The sequence below is a fragment of the Amblyomma mixtum genome, chromosome 5, assembly GCF_055824585.1.
Source record: "Amblyomma mixtum isolate Tamu chromosome 5, ASM5582458v1, whole genome shotgun sequence".
Lineage (NCBI taxonomy): Eukaryota > Metazoa > Arthropoda > Arachnida > Ixodida > Ixodidae > Amblyomma > Amblyomma mixtum.
In genome coordinates, this window is record NC_143016.1 from 157435383 (window position 1) to 157451707 (window position 16325).

At 45.3% G+C, this 16325-nt stretch overlaps 2 protein-coding genes across 3 annotated transcripts in view; both read right to left on the reverse strand.

Moving 5' to 3' along the window:
* LOC149344258 (endothelin-converting enzyme 2-like) overlaps positions 1-4352 on the reverse strand; it is a 111175-nt gene extending 106823 nt beyond the window's left edge. The window contains exons 1-2 of the mRNA XM_089547191.1: positions 4320-4352; positions 46-337 (exon numbers count right to left, since the gene is read on the reverse strand). Of these exons, the coding sequence (XP_089403317.1) occupies positions 46-337; positions 4320-4352 (325 nt within the window). The remainder of the gene's footprint in view (positions 1-45; positions 338-4319) is intronic.
* Positions 4353-4515: 163 nt separating this feature from the next.
* LOC149344259 (chymotrypsin-elastase inhibitor ixodidin-like) lies at positions 4516-13662 on the reverse strand. 2 transcript variants are annotated; one of them, XM_089542579.1, is made up of 3 exons: positions 13506-13662; positions 6285-6363; positions 4516-4830 (listed from the first exon to the last, which is right to left on the reverse strand). In XM_089542579.1, the coding sequence occupies exons 2-3, from the start codon at positions 6352-6354 to the stop codon at positions 4637-4639; spliced, it is 264 nt and encodes an 87-aa protein (XP_089398705.1). In that variant the 5' UTR covers positions 6355-6363; positions 13506-13662; the 3' UTR covers positions 4516-4636. The 2 variants fall into 2 exon arrangements, with proteins under 2 accessions (XP_089398705.1, XP_089398706.1); XM_089542580.1 differs by having other exon boundaries at positions 13516-13648.
* Between the last annotated feature and the right edge of the window lie 2663 nt (positions 13663-16325).

The following is a 16325-nucleotide window of genomic DNA, read 5'->3' on the forward strand; positions in this document are numbered from 1 at the left end:
CTCCTTACTCTTAGCCATCATTGCTACGTTGCGGGTTAACCTTACCGGGATTCCATGTCGGAGGGCTCCTTCTGAGCATAAAGCCGAGAGCCAGGCAGGCGAAGCAGGCCAGCACCACCCACATACGGCAGTAGCGTCTCACTCCCAGTCGTTGGACGATCAATCGTCGCGGAGGAGACGGAGGGTTCCCGCCTTCTGACGGAAGGAATTCCCGGGGTAGGACATTAGTACCATGCATGTCGGCAGGCACCGAAGCGAAGCTCGGTTTCTTCTTCCTCACTGTCAAGTGTTTTCTTCCTGTTGCGTTTGTGGTCGACACGCGCTTCACGGGGTGGCGCTACATGTCATGGAAAGCAATCACCATGGGGATGGCTCCCTAACACGTCGAAGCATCTTTATCAAGCGGATGTAGATAATTTAGGTATCCAAGCAGTGCGAAGGGTATACCCGTGAGATCGACAAAATGAACAGACGCAGAGTGATCGACGTACAGCCAAGTACATCTTAAGTTTATTAGTAATTTCTCTGTCTCAAACATCGTCTCCAACAGACAGAACTGTTCTTATCTTCAGCATGTATAAGGGATATAAATTTCCAACTTTAAAATTTCATCAATCATGCTTCTGTAGCGCATTTCTTGTCACACTTAGTGTGGTCACTTTCACGAGAATCATACCTTACGTTTGGAAGGAAGGAGAGGTCTCCACAGTGTAGAAATCCGGCTGCAAGTACTTCCCATTAATTACCATCCTGTCTCGCTGAGATACGCAACCTGAAAACTAGCGAACACATTATGTGTTCTGAACGCATAGAAGAAAACGGTCTTTGAGGCCAGAGAAGGCAGAGTTGAATATTAGACATTTTATTACGGGTTTCACTAAGGACGGAAAATGATTGATGTTTTAAGCTTGTGATAATTTAAAACAAATTCTTTTCTTCCACTTTTCTTAGAATATCTTGTACCTAACTGAAATAATCAATTATATTTCTCTATGGAAAATTGAAAATAAAAAAAAACGTGACATTCCCGATGGGGATATAACATTCCTTAATGTATCGACGCTCGCAAACCACGGTCCCATTAAGGCCTTCGCCTTCATGTTTCCAAAATAAACCTGGGATCAAATCTGGACTAGTATCCTTAAAGACACTAATGCCCACTCTAATAGGCTTGACTGGATCCGTTAGGATCGTTACTGTTTTATTCATGATTGCATCTGCTATGTTTTTTCCCCCTGTGCAATCTCCTACGAGTGGTCTCATAGGTAGCTTGCGCCGTTGAAGCACACTACAATTAGTAGTGGACTTCCATTTGCTGCAATTTTCGCTTTTCTAATAATTTTCTCAAACCTGCCTCTTGTATCCTTCGGCCTGCTATAGATATTTACTATCTACGCACTCTTGCTTTTCTTCGAAAGGGTAGCATTTCTATACAGGCATATTCTAGCCCCTAAACTTCGAGAGCATCGATTTGTGCCATGAATTCTTCGCGTACTAATGTACACCTACTTGGGTGAAGATGAAAGGTATTGAATGCAATTATCTTCCCGCCCGCATCGCGTTGGCTTCATCCAGCGCTTTTACCGTGGGCTTGAGTTCAACGCTTTACACATACTACTGTAATGTGGCCACTTTTTTGCTAAATCCTTGGCAGTTCCATCGCCAAATAATGAATTTGTTCATTTGATTACGACTGTCCATCTTTGTCCCGACACTTATCATCACCATCGTCTGAAACTCTGTTGGCAGTCCAACTCTTCACTGAGGTCGTTTTGAACAGCGTTTTTCTTATTTTTCCTGTCCTTCTTAAAGTTAAGGGCCTCTATTTCATTTTGCTTCATGCCTATCGCCTGTTGAAGCTGATGTTGGTTGAGCTTTAACTGCTAAATGGCGAGTTGTGTTTGCTCCAGGCTAGAACACTACTGCGAAAGTTCCTCTCTAAATTGTGCGTTCATCTGTATGATCATGTCCATAATTTATTCGAGGCCATTTTCTAGAACCCCAGCTTGTTTGGGTTCGAAGCTTTGGCGAGCAGGCCCCGCAATATGGATTTTTATGATGCTTTTTACATGTTCTGTTTCATCCTTCAGTTTCCAATTTTCCTTACTAAGCTCTTCCAGTTCTTTTTTTAGTTCTCCACATTCATTCGCGGAAATACTCCAGGACTGAACGGCCGTAATTATCTCCATGGCGTGCCCCCCTCCGTGCCAGGTGCTGGCAGACGATTTATATCCCGTCAACAGGGAGTCTATCTTCGCCTTCAAACGACAGAAACCTAATGTTGTGAAAGTCTAGCAAAAAGTACTCTTGAAAACTCTTCCGCAGTTTAGAGAACAGTAATCGACATCCATGGCTTGCATCGGTGCGAATGAGAGTTCGATTTTTTCACTGTTCGCCCAATTAGAGGAAACGTTGCGCAGGCTGTTAGTCGCTAAGGGTGGGGCATGCGAGGCATAGAATTTACGGCACATTGGTAATTCAAAAGTTTAAGATGGCTTATGGACACGAACACCCGGCGTCACCCGCAATGTGGCGGCGTTACAAAACTCGGAATTTGTCGAAAGACTTTAGCGCCATCGGAGGCGGGAGAATGCGTAATAATAACCAGTAATAATCAGTAATAGTACTTATAACTGCACCGTTTACAAAGGAATGAGACAAAATTAGAACATAATTTAAATATAATTAAAATAATATTCACTATCAATGAAACAGAATTGGAATAGAAATTCATTCCTTTCGCATTACTCTTGCGTAACCTCCGTTGGTACCCTCACCAATTTTTTTTAGTGATAATCGCATGAGTCTACTAACTTAGCAGGTCATTCTGTGAGCTGCATGTGCATGGTATGCAGAAACACAACAGTGCTTCAGTCACTGTGAACGCAGCTTAAATCTCATGGCTGAGGACTTTTTTTTTAAAAAAAGTAGCGGCTGAGATCACCGATGACGTTCAGAATAATGGGCATACAAACGGGCTCAGTGAAGACGTTTGCCTCTTTAACGCGATAGCAATAAGGAGTTCCTATCGCAGAAAATGCGGTGCCGTCGTCGTCGTTGACTGTGAGCGAAAACTCCGCAAAACATCCCCAGAGAAGCAACCTAAAAAGGCACCTGGCCCACCTAGGTTACGTGCTCTTGCAGCGTGATAGGAACCAGCCCACCGTGGAAGCTAAATTAATGACTGGTCGCTAGGGAAGAGCAACTTGGGTCCCACAAGTCCCACCGGTGGCAGCACCTGCCATCCCAGGGCCGGGCCGCATCGCTGAACCGCCGCACCACTGCGCTAGGAGTGGTTGGAGGACTCCCAGGGATCTATGAACGTAAAGTAGAGAACGACCAGTACTGCATATATGGGAATTAATCCATACGCAATCGCGTCATACCCTTAAGGCGGGGCTTAAGAGCCCACTCCAATGTTTTTTTTTATGTGTGTGTATGAAGAAGAAATAATTGTATAAGTAGAATCCAACGAGAAACAGCATGGTCAATTATTTCTGCAACTAGTAAAATTAGCTGTGAGCAAAAAAAAAAAGAAAACTTTTTAAATTATTTGTGTGCGCCCGGGTGAGAGCATAAACGCGGGTTAATGACATCCTAGTTAAAATCGAGAGGGAGAAGTGGGCTAGGGCAAGGCATGTAATGCGAAGGCAAGATAACCGCTGGTCCTTAAGGGTAACGGAGTGGATTCCAAGAGAAGGCAAACGTAGCAGGCAGCGGCAGAAAGTTAGGTGGGCAGACGAGATTAAGAAATTTGCGGGAATACGGTGGCCGCAACTGGCAAATGATAGGTTTAATCGGAGAGACATGGGAGAAGCCATTGCCCTGCAGTGGGCGTAGTCAGGCTTATCATGATGATGATGATGTTGGTCAAATGTTTAGGGGAATCCCCCAAGGTGGAGTAGATTTGTAATAAGGGAGTAATTACTCATTGGCACCCACCCAAGCGCAGCCATACGACTACAAAGGAAAGCTATACAGCTTTCTCAGAAACTTCGTAGTTAAAGAAAAATTCGTCCTGGTGCGGGGTTCGAACCCGGAACCACCGCCACACCGGAGCAGTCGCTCTACCAATTGAGCTAACCGGGACGGCAAGCTTATGGTAGGGCGAGAGCGAATTGATCAGTAACTCGAAGTGGGGATTCCCCTTGGGGGATTCCCCTAAACATTTGACCAACACTCTTCCCACTTCTCTGCTCACTTCCCACTTCCCACTTCTCTGCTCACCGGATGTTGAGCAAAGTGCCCACCATGGTAGGTGGCAGTTCATTAATGACTGGTCGCTCAGGAAGTGTTGCATCGCTTAACTATTGCCCCACTGCACCAGGAGGGGTAGGAGGACTCCCAGGCATCTACGAATGCATTGATGAGAATCGCCTTCCGCATATAAGGCAATTAACTCATTACGCTATCGCGTCAGACACTTAAGGCGGAGCTTAGGTGTCCTCTCAAATTTCTTTTCTGTACTACAGAAGACGAGAAGAATACGTTCGTCAAGAAATGAAACACGATAAATCGAACGCGTAGCCTCGGGTGTATTTGAAGCTTGCATATTACACGGTGGACGATTGTTCCACTGGAAGGGGTTCCTTGCGCTGTTTAAGATGGATCGTTGGCTGACTCGCTGCGCCAATGCCTATCCCCTTCGGCACTGGCGCTCGGGTATGCATCCTCCGGACTGGGTGCGGATGTATCCCCGACGGCAGAAGCATCCGCTCACGCACTGCAGCGTGCAGGCCTGGGCCGGTGGTCGTCCGCAGACACGTGGACAGGCGCTTCCGCATTGGTTGAACGCCTCATTGCGGCCACAGCGCCGACTCGGACGACCACCTGTGAGAGGCAGGAAACGGTGAGAACCGTAATAGTCCAAAACACTAGAAGATTTTGAGAACATTTGGGAGAATGAAAAAAAAATCATGGACAATTTTACTTAATTAGTCGTCTATATCTATTACGCTATCAGCTATATCAAGTCCATATATCCACCCGCACAGGCGGCCCCGACGTGTATGTCTCTGCGTCTTAACTAAAAATATTTAAAAACCCCCAAAAAATGATTATGCAGAGCTGGGCGAGTTGGAGAGGATGCATCTCGGAAAATTCAGCTCAACAAAGGGACGAGTACAAATGATAAAGACACAGACACAAAATCAAGCTACTGAAATCATGTGGGCTGTGGTGTGGCCACATCTTTTATCGCAGAAGAGAAGACGCCGCCCGGAGGAGACGGTTACCGTACCAGAGCACCAATTGCTACCGAAACAACATCTCAAGACACTGCAGCTGGGGCGTAAATGTACCTTTCAGCCTTTGCTGCCTCGCATTGACAAGCTCGATTCGAAAGGAAAAAAAACAAAGAAACAGCGCTCATCTGTGTCTTCTTTTGCACTCGTCCCTTTCTTGCGCTGAATTTTCCAAGATGCACCCTAAAAAAATCGCCCTGTATATCATTCATGGGATTGTCAACACAAAACAAACTTAACTAGAGTTTACGGGGGAGGATCGTTTGCTTAGACAACGTTGCGACAAGAGGACTTCTCTTCGTAGGCATGAATATTCTTTTTCGTAGGCATAATTGAGAACATTCATTTGACTAGAACGGCTGTGGTCTTCAGAAGTGCTAGCATCGGCATCCATTGCTTGCTTCAAGCAGTGCAGTCGGCTGCGCGCTTCCTGAAATGCCTATTAATGCTTTCGTGCAATGGTCACTTTGCCTGCACTGATTGCATGCAATGGTTACTTCTTGCTCAAAACAAGCGCTCGTCAAAGTGGCGGCCCTCCTTTTTGAATCTACCTGCTCTGCTGCGAACTGACGGAAACATGAATTTGTTGCAAGTAAATTATATCAGCCAAAGCAAACACGCGGAGAAAACGGGAGAGCTGGTCCTGTGAGACCACCTAGAAGCGCAGTGGTAAGAAGCGCGGTAAGGAGCGGTAAGGACATTTCACCCCACTGCGAAAAAGCGAACGCAAAGTACGACGTCAGTGCATCTTAAAGATCCCCAGGTTGTCAAAATTATTCCGCAGCCATCCACGATGGCACTCCTTTCTTCCGTTCTTCTTTCACTCACTCCGTTCTTACTTCCTTTACTATTCAGTTCAGATGTTCACCGAGATATGTGATACAGTATGTGCTTCATTCCCTTTTTTTTTCAAAAATAAAAATTAACGGCCTTTTTGTAGGAGCCACTAGCAGCGCTGCTTATTAGACGTCTCACAAATCAGTAATGCACGTTGTACTAAAAAAAATTAACTGCGTGCGGCTGCTGCAAGAAGATACTCACGCTGTGCTTCGGTGAGGCCGACGACTAAAACGACCAGCAGAACTGCGCAGATCACTAAACGGGACTGCATCTTCAATTCCTGGAGCCAAGAGAGAGAGAGAAATGAACGGAAAGGCAGGGAGTTTAACAAGGTAATGCCCAGTAGGCTACCCTACACTTGGGGCGGGGAAGAAAGGGGAAAAATGAAACATAGTGGCAACGAAATGAGATTTTCAAGTGTCCATCGACCAATTTGTCAAGAGGACAGAGGGCGCGCACTAAAAGCTTTAATTAAAGATTATAGGCGGGAATACAACCCCATGTCCTTTAAGAATTTTAGGAGTGCTTTAACCACTTTCCTTCACCATAGGCTCGATGCGACGTTCATGCATTCTGTCCCGCTCCTGCCGTTCTTGCGTATCGTGAGTGCGGAAAAATTCTCTAACTCAAAAACACTACCATAAAAAATGCTAACACAAAATACCTTAGTAAGCAGGAAGCGGTAGAGCTCCCAGTTAGACCATTCTGAAGCGCACCGCACGCAACATGCGCACTTAATGGATCCGGCTTCTTCCGACGGCATTTCGTCGCCTCTTGTATCACCTATTTTACGTGTTTACTTCATTACTTACGCTTGATAAGAAACGAAACCATATCAATATTTCCCTCCGATATCTTTGGTTTCACTAACTCCTTGCTCCTTTCGTACGCGCTAAAACGATAGGACTCCTCAGAAAGCCGGAATTCAAATTCATGTCCAGCTGCTAAAGACGGGAGTAAGAGTGGAGCAACTAAGACGGCATTTTTTTCTCTTTGTCACACAGACTACTTCTATAAATACGAAAAAATGATAACACCAACACTGGTAAGGCGCTATCAGAAAGATTTTTTACCTTGCGATGAAAAAGTATTGTTTGCAGACTTCACCTGGGCCCATTAGGCAAACAGCTTTTTTGGCTTCCAGAGATTGACTGACTAAAGGTGCCTATTCGAAGACATGAAACGATATATGTCAGGCTGTCAGATAGGCGCCCTTCTTTCGAATAGCGCCTTTAATAGGCAACTTGAATATCAGAACTACACTTACGTGTTTCCACATCATTTCTAGTAAGCACAAAGGAGGGGACCACCTAAGCCAGTATCACGCGTGTATGCGTAGCTTTCCTCTAAGATCAACCATCTCCAAAGGCATTCACGCCTGCCGTTCTGCGTAAGGGAAGAATGAGGTGCATGAGCGTGGCAGGGAGTGGTTGAATGTTAACACGCACATCGACAGAAGTGCCTACGATGCGAGTGTCGGCTTCTGAGTTGAAGTGAGCTGGCACCACGCGTGCAGGAAAGAATTTGTTCCTGCCAGTCGCAGTCATACTCGCTGGCGGAAGCCTGCTTGATATATTCTCCCAACTGTTTCCGTGTTATCGAGTCTAAATCAAAGGCTCAGTACTTCTCTCCTTCCTCTTTGATTTGGAGGTTAGAAATCAAGCACGCATATCTCGCCGCACACGTCATCCACTTGTTTCCTGTCCACGTGCCCACACTGTCACATTTGCCGCTTTATTGTTTTCCCGCGATTCCTAGCCTATCGAATCTACCAAAATTGCATACGGGATGCGGACCCCGCACACCGTTCCCTCATATGGGCCCCTGCTCATCAGGGGTTGGCAGGAAACGAGGCAGCAGACGCAGCCGCCCGCGCGCTCTCTCACCGGGCTGTTTTCTCCTCCCCACCTGATCAGGAACCCGATTTTAATCCGGTCTACACGTTCAAAGATATTACAACATATTATCAAAATTGTCATCGCCTTTACCCTAGCCCATGTAAAGGCCTGAAGAAGGCGGATGAGAGGCTCCTTCTCCGCCTTCTCACCAATACATTGCTCTGCCCGGCAGCGCTAAAACATTTTGACCCCTCCTTTAGCGGCAGCTGCCCACACTGTAGTGCAGTGTCTTCTGACACCTATCACATGGTGTGGGCCTGCCCCTCCAACCCCGCTATTTTCCCCATCCCCAACCCAACCCGAGAGGACTGGGAGGCGACCCTGCTCGGCTGCCACGACTTACAGGCCCAACAAGCCTTAGTCGGGCGCGCCCGGGCGGCGGCCACCGCCACTGGGGTCCCATACTAGGGACCTCCACCTAGTGTTTGTAGGGATCGGTCCCTTACGGGCTGATCCAAACATACCTGCCGTTCATTCTTAATAAATGTTTTCACCACCACCACCATACCGCAGACTGGAACGATCTGTGCAACGACATCGCTGCCATCAAGTCCTCATCCGCGATCGCTAAAAATGTTGCAAATCACCTTTCATTATATTAACACTTGGTCATCCCAATGTTTGTACCCACCCCTTATGTAACACCGGTCATCGGGGTCTTAAGGAAATAAAATGAAAAGAACTGAAATCTTCGAAGTTTGAATTCAGCTAGAAACTGGGATATTCAACAAATGTTTTCATTGTTGAGATTTCGTCGGTCCATCTCTTGCGGCTTAATAAGCGAATATTGCTTCCCGCTTATGACAGAGATATACCGGGAGTCCCACCTAAAGGTGACCAAGCTTTTAAAAAGGACGGACTGTTCTAGCCTAAGGCAACCAGCTCAGTGCTATTAGAAGTCGCATGTCTCAAGTATTTTTCGTTTTCTAGAGTTATTTATTAAACATTAATTGGAAAAAGTTTAATGTTTCGCTTCAAGAATAAAATTTCAACTCAGATGTTGTAAATCACCCTGAAAAACAGCTGGCTAAAATGTTTACAGTAAGACGCCATTCACCTTAATGTAGCTCACTTTACCTGCCTTAAAAGATTACTAGCAAAATACAAAACCCTCTCTTTGAGAGTGGTACTCCTTCGGCCTCTTAAAACACGTCTCAGGGAACAAAACTCGCTTTTCTCTGTGCACGACACGGTTAGTGTGAGCACTTGGAGACATATGTATATGTGCCAGCTGCTGGCACGTGGTAGCATTCTTTTAATGCAAGTAAATAACGCGACGCGAAAATTACATTCGCTCAAAATAGTTCACCAGCTGTTTTTGAAGACGATCTACAACTTCTGTATTAACACTTCATTCCGGAAGCCAATAATTAAAAAGGTTAGCTGATTCATCTTTATTAATTAATTAACGTTGAAGAACAAAAATATACTGCCGACAAGAGCACACGACTCTTAACAACCCTCAGTTGGTTTCACTTGGCTTCGTCATACAGTCTTTGTAAAATGTTTGGTTATCTTTAGGTTGGAAACCCGATATGTTTCTTTGTTCGCCCTGATTAATTCTTGCATATTCTAGAAACGTCAGCCTCTACCAAGATTGAGGCGTTCAAGTCGGTTATTTGATTTTATTTTATGTAATTAAACTATTCCTCTACGTACATTTCCGCTCTGTGCTAGACATGTCTACCTTTGTACGTTCCAAAAATATTCAACTTAACAACAGCCATTTGATGAACCGCACTATCAACTTGGTACAAATCGCTATCAGTGTGCGTAGCTGTCGACATGTTGACGCCAGTAAAACGTCCCGTCAGTATCTGTGTCCCCAGTTTCCGATCCTATGACGCCCTTTTCGAAATTATGCGTAGAATAAACCACGCCGATATTAACAAGCATTAAAAAAGTTTGAAATAATCCAACCCTTGAAAACACCGCTCCAGAAAATGTACAAGGCATGCGCTAGTTTCCCTGCCTAGTTTTCAGCCTTGCAGTATAAAAAAAAACTGCATTTCATCGCATAATTTGGGGTAGAAGTAGGTTGAACGAGAAGTTTACACATTTAGCTCCGGGCGCAAGAATAGCCGTTGATTGAGTTGTACGCTAAAACAAGGGCACTTTCCATACGGTTACACGAAGCGTGAAAGACTCTCGTTACATCAGTAAAAAAAGCTTGGTTTGGGTGAAATTGTGCCGCATCAGGTGGCATGGACCAGGACTAAATATGTTCACCTTTATCATCGTCACTGTACCAGATTTTATATTATGCGTAGAGCACTGTCTGAACGTTTTCTGTTTCATGGTTTCGTAACTTTATTTAAAGCGCGGCGATAAAATTTCTAACTTCATTATCACGGAAAAGGTGCCTTTGCCTGAACACAAAAAGGGTCGGGGCAAAATAACCCAACAGGTGCCTTGAACTCGGCATATCCGAAAGAGTTTCAGAGCAGCAGGAAGCTAAAATAGGGATAAAAATATAAAAATAAAGCTTTCAGCATATGCGCGGCGCGCTATATTCGAGACTTCGCTATTACGCTCTCTGTACGGCAAAGAAAGCTTCACGAAGGCTGACGTCTTACTGCGGTGTTTCTTCCGAAGTGCCCACAACTGTCCGGTGCGCAAATGGGCAGGCCTGGTTCACGCACGGACATTTCTAAACGTTTTTCTTTGATTGTGCTGCAGCAAATAAAGACCCATGCACGAACTGCCTACAGTTATGTGCATGTTAAGAGCAATCAGCCAGCCTACTTTATTCCTGCGCGTTTTACCTGAGAACTTTCATTCAAACCAAAAGCTATACAATACACGTGTATACAATACACGTATTGTATACAATACTTGTCTAGCTGTAATATACATGACACCATTCAAGGTTGAGACGCCTGTCGCATTTCTGCAGACAGTGGAGCTGAGTTCTAGAATACGAATGCGTAGGTGCACGCAGATGGAGCCGTATGCGCGGAAACAGTTTTTTTCGCAGTTTAATTTAAAAGGGGCGTTGTAATCGTTTCGAGTACTTTAGTAGGAAAACGCGGAGCCAAAAACGTTTTTTTAACCTGAATGAGCCCAAGGATTACTTCCGGCATTTCTGGTTTTTCAGAGAAGGATAATATCAAGCGTGTGGGGATAAATAATACCAACAGCTCTCTTCAGTGACGGGAACACTTTTCGGAGATACGTGAATGAAAAGCGCTTCAGGGAAAACTATGACTGACTGCTTGCATGGTGAAGGTAGCGTGAAAGAGGAGGAGGAAAGAAAGAAGCAAGACACGAGATGAGCGCAACGGAACCTCGGATAAAAGAAGGCAACGGAACTTCGGATAAAAGGATAAAAGAAATATAACCCACCTCATCAAAAATTTCAAAAAAGAGAAGAAATGAAAACGAATAAGAAGGAAAGCTGGGGACCAAAACGATAACGTGAAAAACGCTGGGCAAGATATTCAACTCAGGAGAAAATCTGCGCAACAAGAGACTTAATATACTATTTAGAAAAGATCGCTGTCATAAACAAGAAACACTGAAGTAAACTAGTTGCCCATATGGTTAGACATGTTTGTTGTTCCTCAGTTACAGCAAATGGTGGTGCACCTCATCATACATCTCACATTCTACTCTAGGTAACAAAGAGGAATTAAGAACTACCCTCCCATAAAAGAAGGAAACGTACAATTGACCGAAACACACGTTTTAAAATAAGACCATGTTGCACGGCAATATTTATTAAAGCGTAACAGTCGTGAGCAACATGAGAGGGAACAAAGTTTTGCCCAAAGTTGCAATTTTTCTGGTTGCCACAGCCCTAAATCTGAAAATGAGTTTAGGACATTATATAGCAAGGGGAAAATGTTATAACAAAGAATAAATACTGTGCTTGTCGCATAAGTTAATGTCATTGAGTCAATGCTAAAACTTTGATCATTCTAAAACTGTGCATGGCTGTGCACTTGTTTGTGAATGCGTTTGCAGCGGCCATTAAAGTTCTCAACAGCAACCAACAATAGACCGAAACAGCGCACAGGAACTGCTGTTTTCGAATTTTACATAGTAAAGCAAATGCTGAATATATGGCCGAGGTTCTTGAAAGCATGACCGCAAGGCAACCGGCTGGGCACTAACGCATACCGTGTTCAAACCTCGTTCCCAGCTTTGAAATCTACTAAGCCTGAGCTTGGGTGGCACTGTTTGGCGTCAGTATCGCACAGTAGAGAAACGTTCAGCTGATCCTAAACGCACGCACGGGGTCTTAGCAAGAACGCGCGCCTTTCTGTCCTCTCCCGCTTGTAGCAGCGGAAAGAAGTGCCATTGAGTCGCTTACGGCTGGCTGTACATAATCTAACCTCTTTTAGCCTCACATGAAAATGAACTAGAGAAATATTCCCGCATCATTACAAGGGCTGGCAGCCGACCATTTTACGCCTGTGGACATCAAAAGGACCACCCATAGTTAGAAATTGAACCCTCGAATTGGTCCAGAAATACCAAGGGCGCATTCAGTACACTACAGACTTGACTGATGCTCGTTGAGAATGTAGACGACATGGTGATGGCGTTCAACAGCTAATTAACAGCTGTTATTAGAGCAGTCCACCGTTTGTTGAGGCCTATGGTCTCGAGCGATGAGCTGTGATTATGTGGAGTCCCATCTCTTTTCTGGGCATTCTTCACAAAAGATCTTAACGCGACAGCGTTAAAGGCTCCGTTCACCAGAAAATCTGGTGTCAGGATTCTGACCAAAAAATCACGGGCGTGGCTTCAACAGGTGGTCCGCAGAAAGCAACCAAGGAGGCAAGTGCGCCACGTTGTTGACGTGATCTTGCGGTGCCATCACAACCTACCCACCCAATAGGGATCAAACTACACACAGTAGCAGGTGGCAGTTAAATTAATTATTGGTCGCTCGGGACGCGCAACCTGGGCCACACAAGCCCCACAACTGGGACCACCTGCCATCGCAGGGCAGTGGTGCATCGCTTAACCACTGCATCACTGCGCCAGGTCTGGTACGAGGACTCTCAGGTAACTATGAATGTAAAGTAGAAAATGACCTTCTGCCTATACGGCAGCTAACCACTACGCTATCGCGCCGTGCCCGTAATCCGGAACTTAAACCTCCTCTACATTTTTCCTTGAGTATCTTGTAAGCCCTTGTAATATGGGGCAACGTGGTCAGCTCTATTTTTACCATTAAGCGAGCACGCTTTCGTACTCAGCCTCTGGCGTGACGTACCAACGCTTCAGATTCAAAGCTAGCATTATGAAGTTCGCTAAGTGAGCCAGTCATGCTGATAATAATAGCCGCCTTAAAACTGTTTTTTGATGCCAGCGCGCGTTTCTCCACGTCGAGAAACGTCGAGAAAATCATAGTTTAAGTAGGTTCGTTAGGCGGGAAGCGTCGCTGCGTCTTAAATAATCTGATTTCCGTCCACAATTTTACACTTTGGTGCTCAGCGAAGAATGGCTTGCCTAGACCGCTGTCCGTAGCGAAAGCTTTGTATATCAGAGAAAATCGAATGTGTAAACTCACGATTGCTCACAGAGTGTTGTGGAGTACACAAAGCCGCAATGAATTCAGGTTGTGGCCGTCGTTACTGGCTGGCTTTTTCATGAACGCTCACGAAACTGCAGCACGCGCGCTTTTATCCACCGGCGGCGGCGGTTCGCGTCTCAGGGAGGAAAACAGGAAAGGCACGATAGCGCCTCTGTGTCGCACCTCCTTGCAAGCTTCGCGTCCGGCTCAGCTGTCGCGCGGAAGATTTGCTGCAATCGCCGCGTCGCACACGCCGGTTTTCCCGCGGTGCTCCTTTCCTGCTGTCTCCAACCTTAGCTATAGCAGGCGCTTACGCAGGATGTCCACGAGACGAGGTGCCACTTCCAGAACGCCGCACTGGGCCAGCTGCATATCGTCAAACAGTGAATCCGACAGTTCCTGTCAAATGCTCGTATCCTTTTGTGATGTTTCTCCTGCTGAAGTACGCGACTTGGCAGTCAGGAACCCTTGCGAGAGCAGAGTGATAGGAGCGATAATGAAGTAAATTTCATGCTGGAGGCTGTTGTGCCTTTTGTATGAAAATATGTAACATATTAGGTTGAATAGCCTTTCTTTTCTTATGAGCCTATTTCTCTGCGATTAGTGCCTCTAATACTAAAGAAAACTAAAATAAGGATGATTACATGAAGAAAATTGAAAATAAAATTACTTGAAGCCTATCACGGTCAAGCATGTGAAGAGTTGCATTGTGATAGCTTCATGTAATACGCCGACGCCAGAAAGTTTGGCCAATAATTTAACATCTTGTTACGTTGGTTACTTGCATGGCCTCTCTGGGTATACAATTGTTCCTATAAAAGAAAGAGTGGTACAGGACAGTTCTTAATTATAGGAAAAACATAGTATCGATAGCTTTGGTAATGATTACTCACAATATGGATGCAACGATAGCTAGTGAGCAGATTTTCCCATCTTCAGTGTGCAGACGAGAAATACACAACTTTGGGGTTACAAACGTTTGCACCACTTGCAGACAACAAGGATAACTGCGTCACCGTTACCTATTAGTGTCCGGTCGTGCCGTCCAGTCATCTTATAGTTTAACTACATTAAAACCCAGAACCTTTTTTCTTCTACTTTGTAATCAATTATCTTTCAACAATAAAGTAATTATACTAATAATTTCTCATTAGTGAGAAACACAAAACATAAAAAACCTAGCAACATTCGCATATCCTCCTTTGTTTCGGCGGTTTTTGGCTTGCTTCGTATGTATGTATGGCATAGCGGGTGCTTCATTTCCCTTCCCTTGTTTTGTTGAATAGTTATAAAGGGTCGAGGACGAGTGCTTGATCTAGGCTGTTTGTGCGGAAAAACCGCTTGTGATCCGATAATCTAGCTTTCGCTGAGAACGTATGGTCACCTACTCCATTCGAAACGAGCACCAAATAAAGCAATCATACAGATTCAGGCATTACCCTCAGTTCTCCTCTAACGATTTTCTAAATATTGTGTGAGAACATTATCTGAAGTATTTTTGCACAACTAGATATTTCTATGTGGCCAGGTATTAAACTCTACAGTCAATATCTAAGTAACTATAATATCTGGTCATTTTTAGTTTGATGGTGTATCGAAGATGAGTGCACGAGAACATATTAAGTTCATCTAAAAGCTCGCGTGAAGGGGTAGGTGCCTCTATACCCCTCCAACAAGATATACAAGACATATCGCATCGTCAAGCGCGTCAGTCTGTGGAGAACTGGCTGGGGCGCTCGAACGCTTGCTAAAAGTGGCCTCGAAGTAAATATTTTGTCCCTTTTGCACTGAAACTTGCGTATACTCGCTTCTTGCGCCGATTCGAACTGAATGAAATTTAAGTGATGCGTTCAAATTTTAGTGATCACAATTCAGTGATGCGTTCTATTATATTTTAGACAAATGTGCCTTATTGCTTATTTTTAATATTTGTGACAAGCTCATTTTAGGCATATGTTTACTGTTATTGCCGCCCTGCTATAATGCCCCTGGGCGCTGCAGGTACTTGTATAAATAAATAAAATAGTGTGCACCATGACGGCTAACGGCTGTCCAGCCTCATTCAACGACGGCTAGTGAACACGGCGGCCAACGGCCTTGCGTCTTTCTTCAGCGACGGGTACACATATGGCAGAGGGCGGCAGTCTGGCCTCTGTGTCCGCGGGCTTCTTGAATGACGCGGTGGTTTCAGTAAAACCTGAAATGTTCGTGGTCGGCTAGAAGTATTCTCAACAAGCATCTTCTCTTTTTCTCATTCATTTTTTTTTAATGAGGCTTCGCTTCATTCCGCTCCTTCCTTAAGTTTTGAACAGCATCTACTCCTGCTGCGCTTGCAACTTAAGTAGACTTGCAACTTCTCAGTCGGCTCTTAACGAGGCGCTGAAGAAAGGCCTAGCTCCTTTGCGACATGTCACTCGACGCATCGAAAAACTGCAGGTGAGAACGAATGATCTCACTCGTCCTGTCGGGTTGCTTTTCACGTCTGGTGTGAGGCGCCTTCTGATGTGGTGGCGCGGACCCCGCCGGCGGTGAAGGAGGTGTGGAGCCGTAGAGCTCTTTCGGTGGTGGGTGATTTGGAAATTTCCGACGTGAATCTACTGCCAAATGCTGCAAAATCTATGAGGACATTGCAGAGGAGTGATGATGACAGGCGTCGCTTCTTGCTGCTGCTCCCCCCGTGCAGCGGCGATCTCCCCCGTGAAGCCTGAAAGGGCGAGCGACACGGCATCGCAGGCGGCGTCCTCTCGTTAATCTTGAACAGCCGAGCGATGCTGCTTACAAGGCAGCGCTCCTTTTTTTAATGCGAAAGCATTTATT

Bases quoted from the DNA above. Each gene is read 5' to 3' on its own strand.
- LOC149344259 (XM_089542579.1), bottom strand. From the start codon at position 6,354: ATGCAGTCCCGTTTAGTGATCTGCGCAGTTCTGCTGGTCGTTTTAGTC. The intron at 4,831-6,284 runs GTGAGTATCTTC...TGCCTCTCACAG, and splicing joins CGGCCTCACCGAAGCACAGC to GTGGTCGTCCGAGTCGGCGC.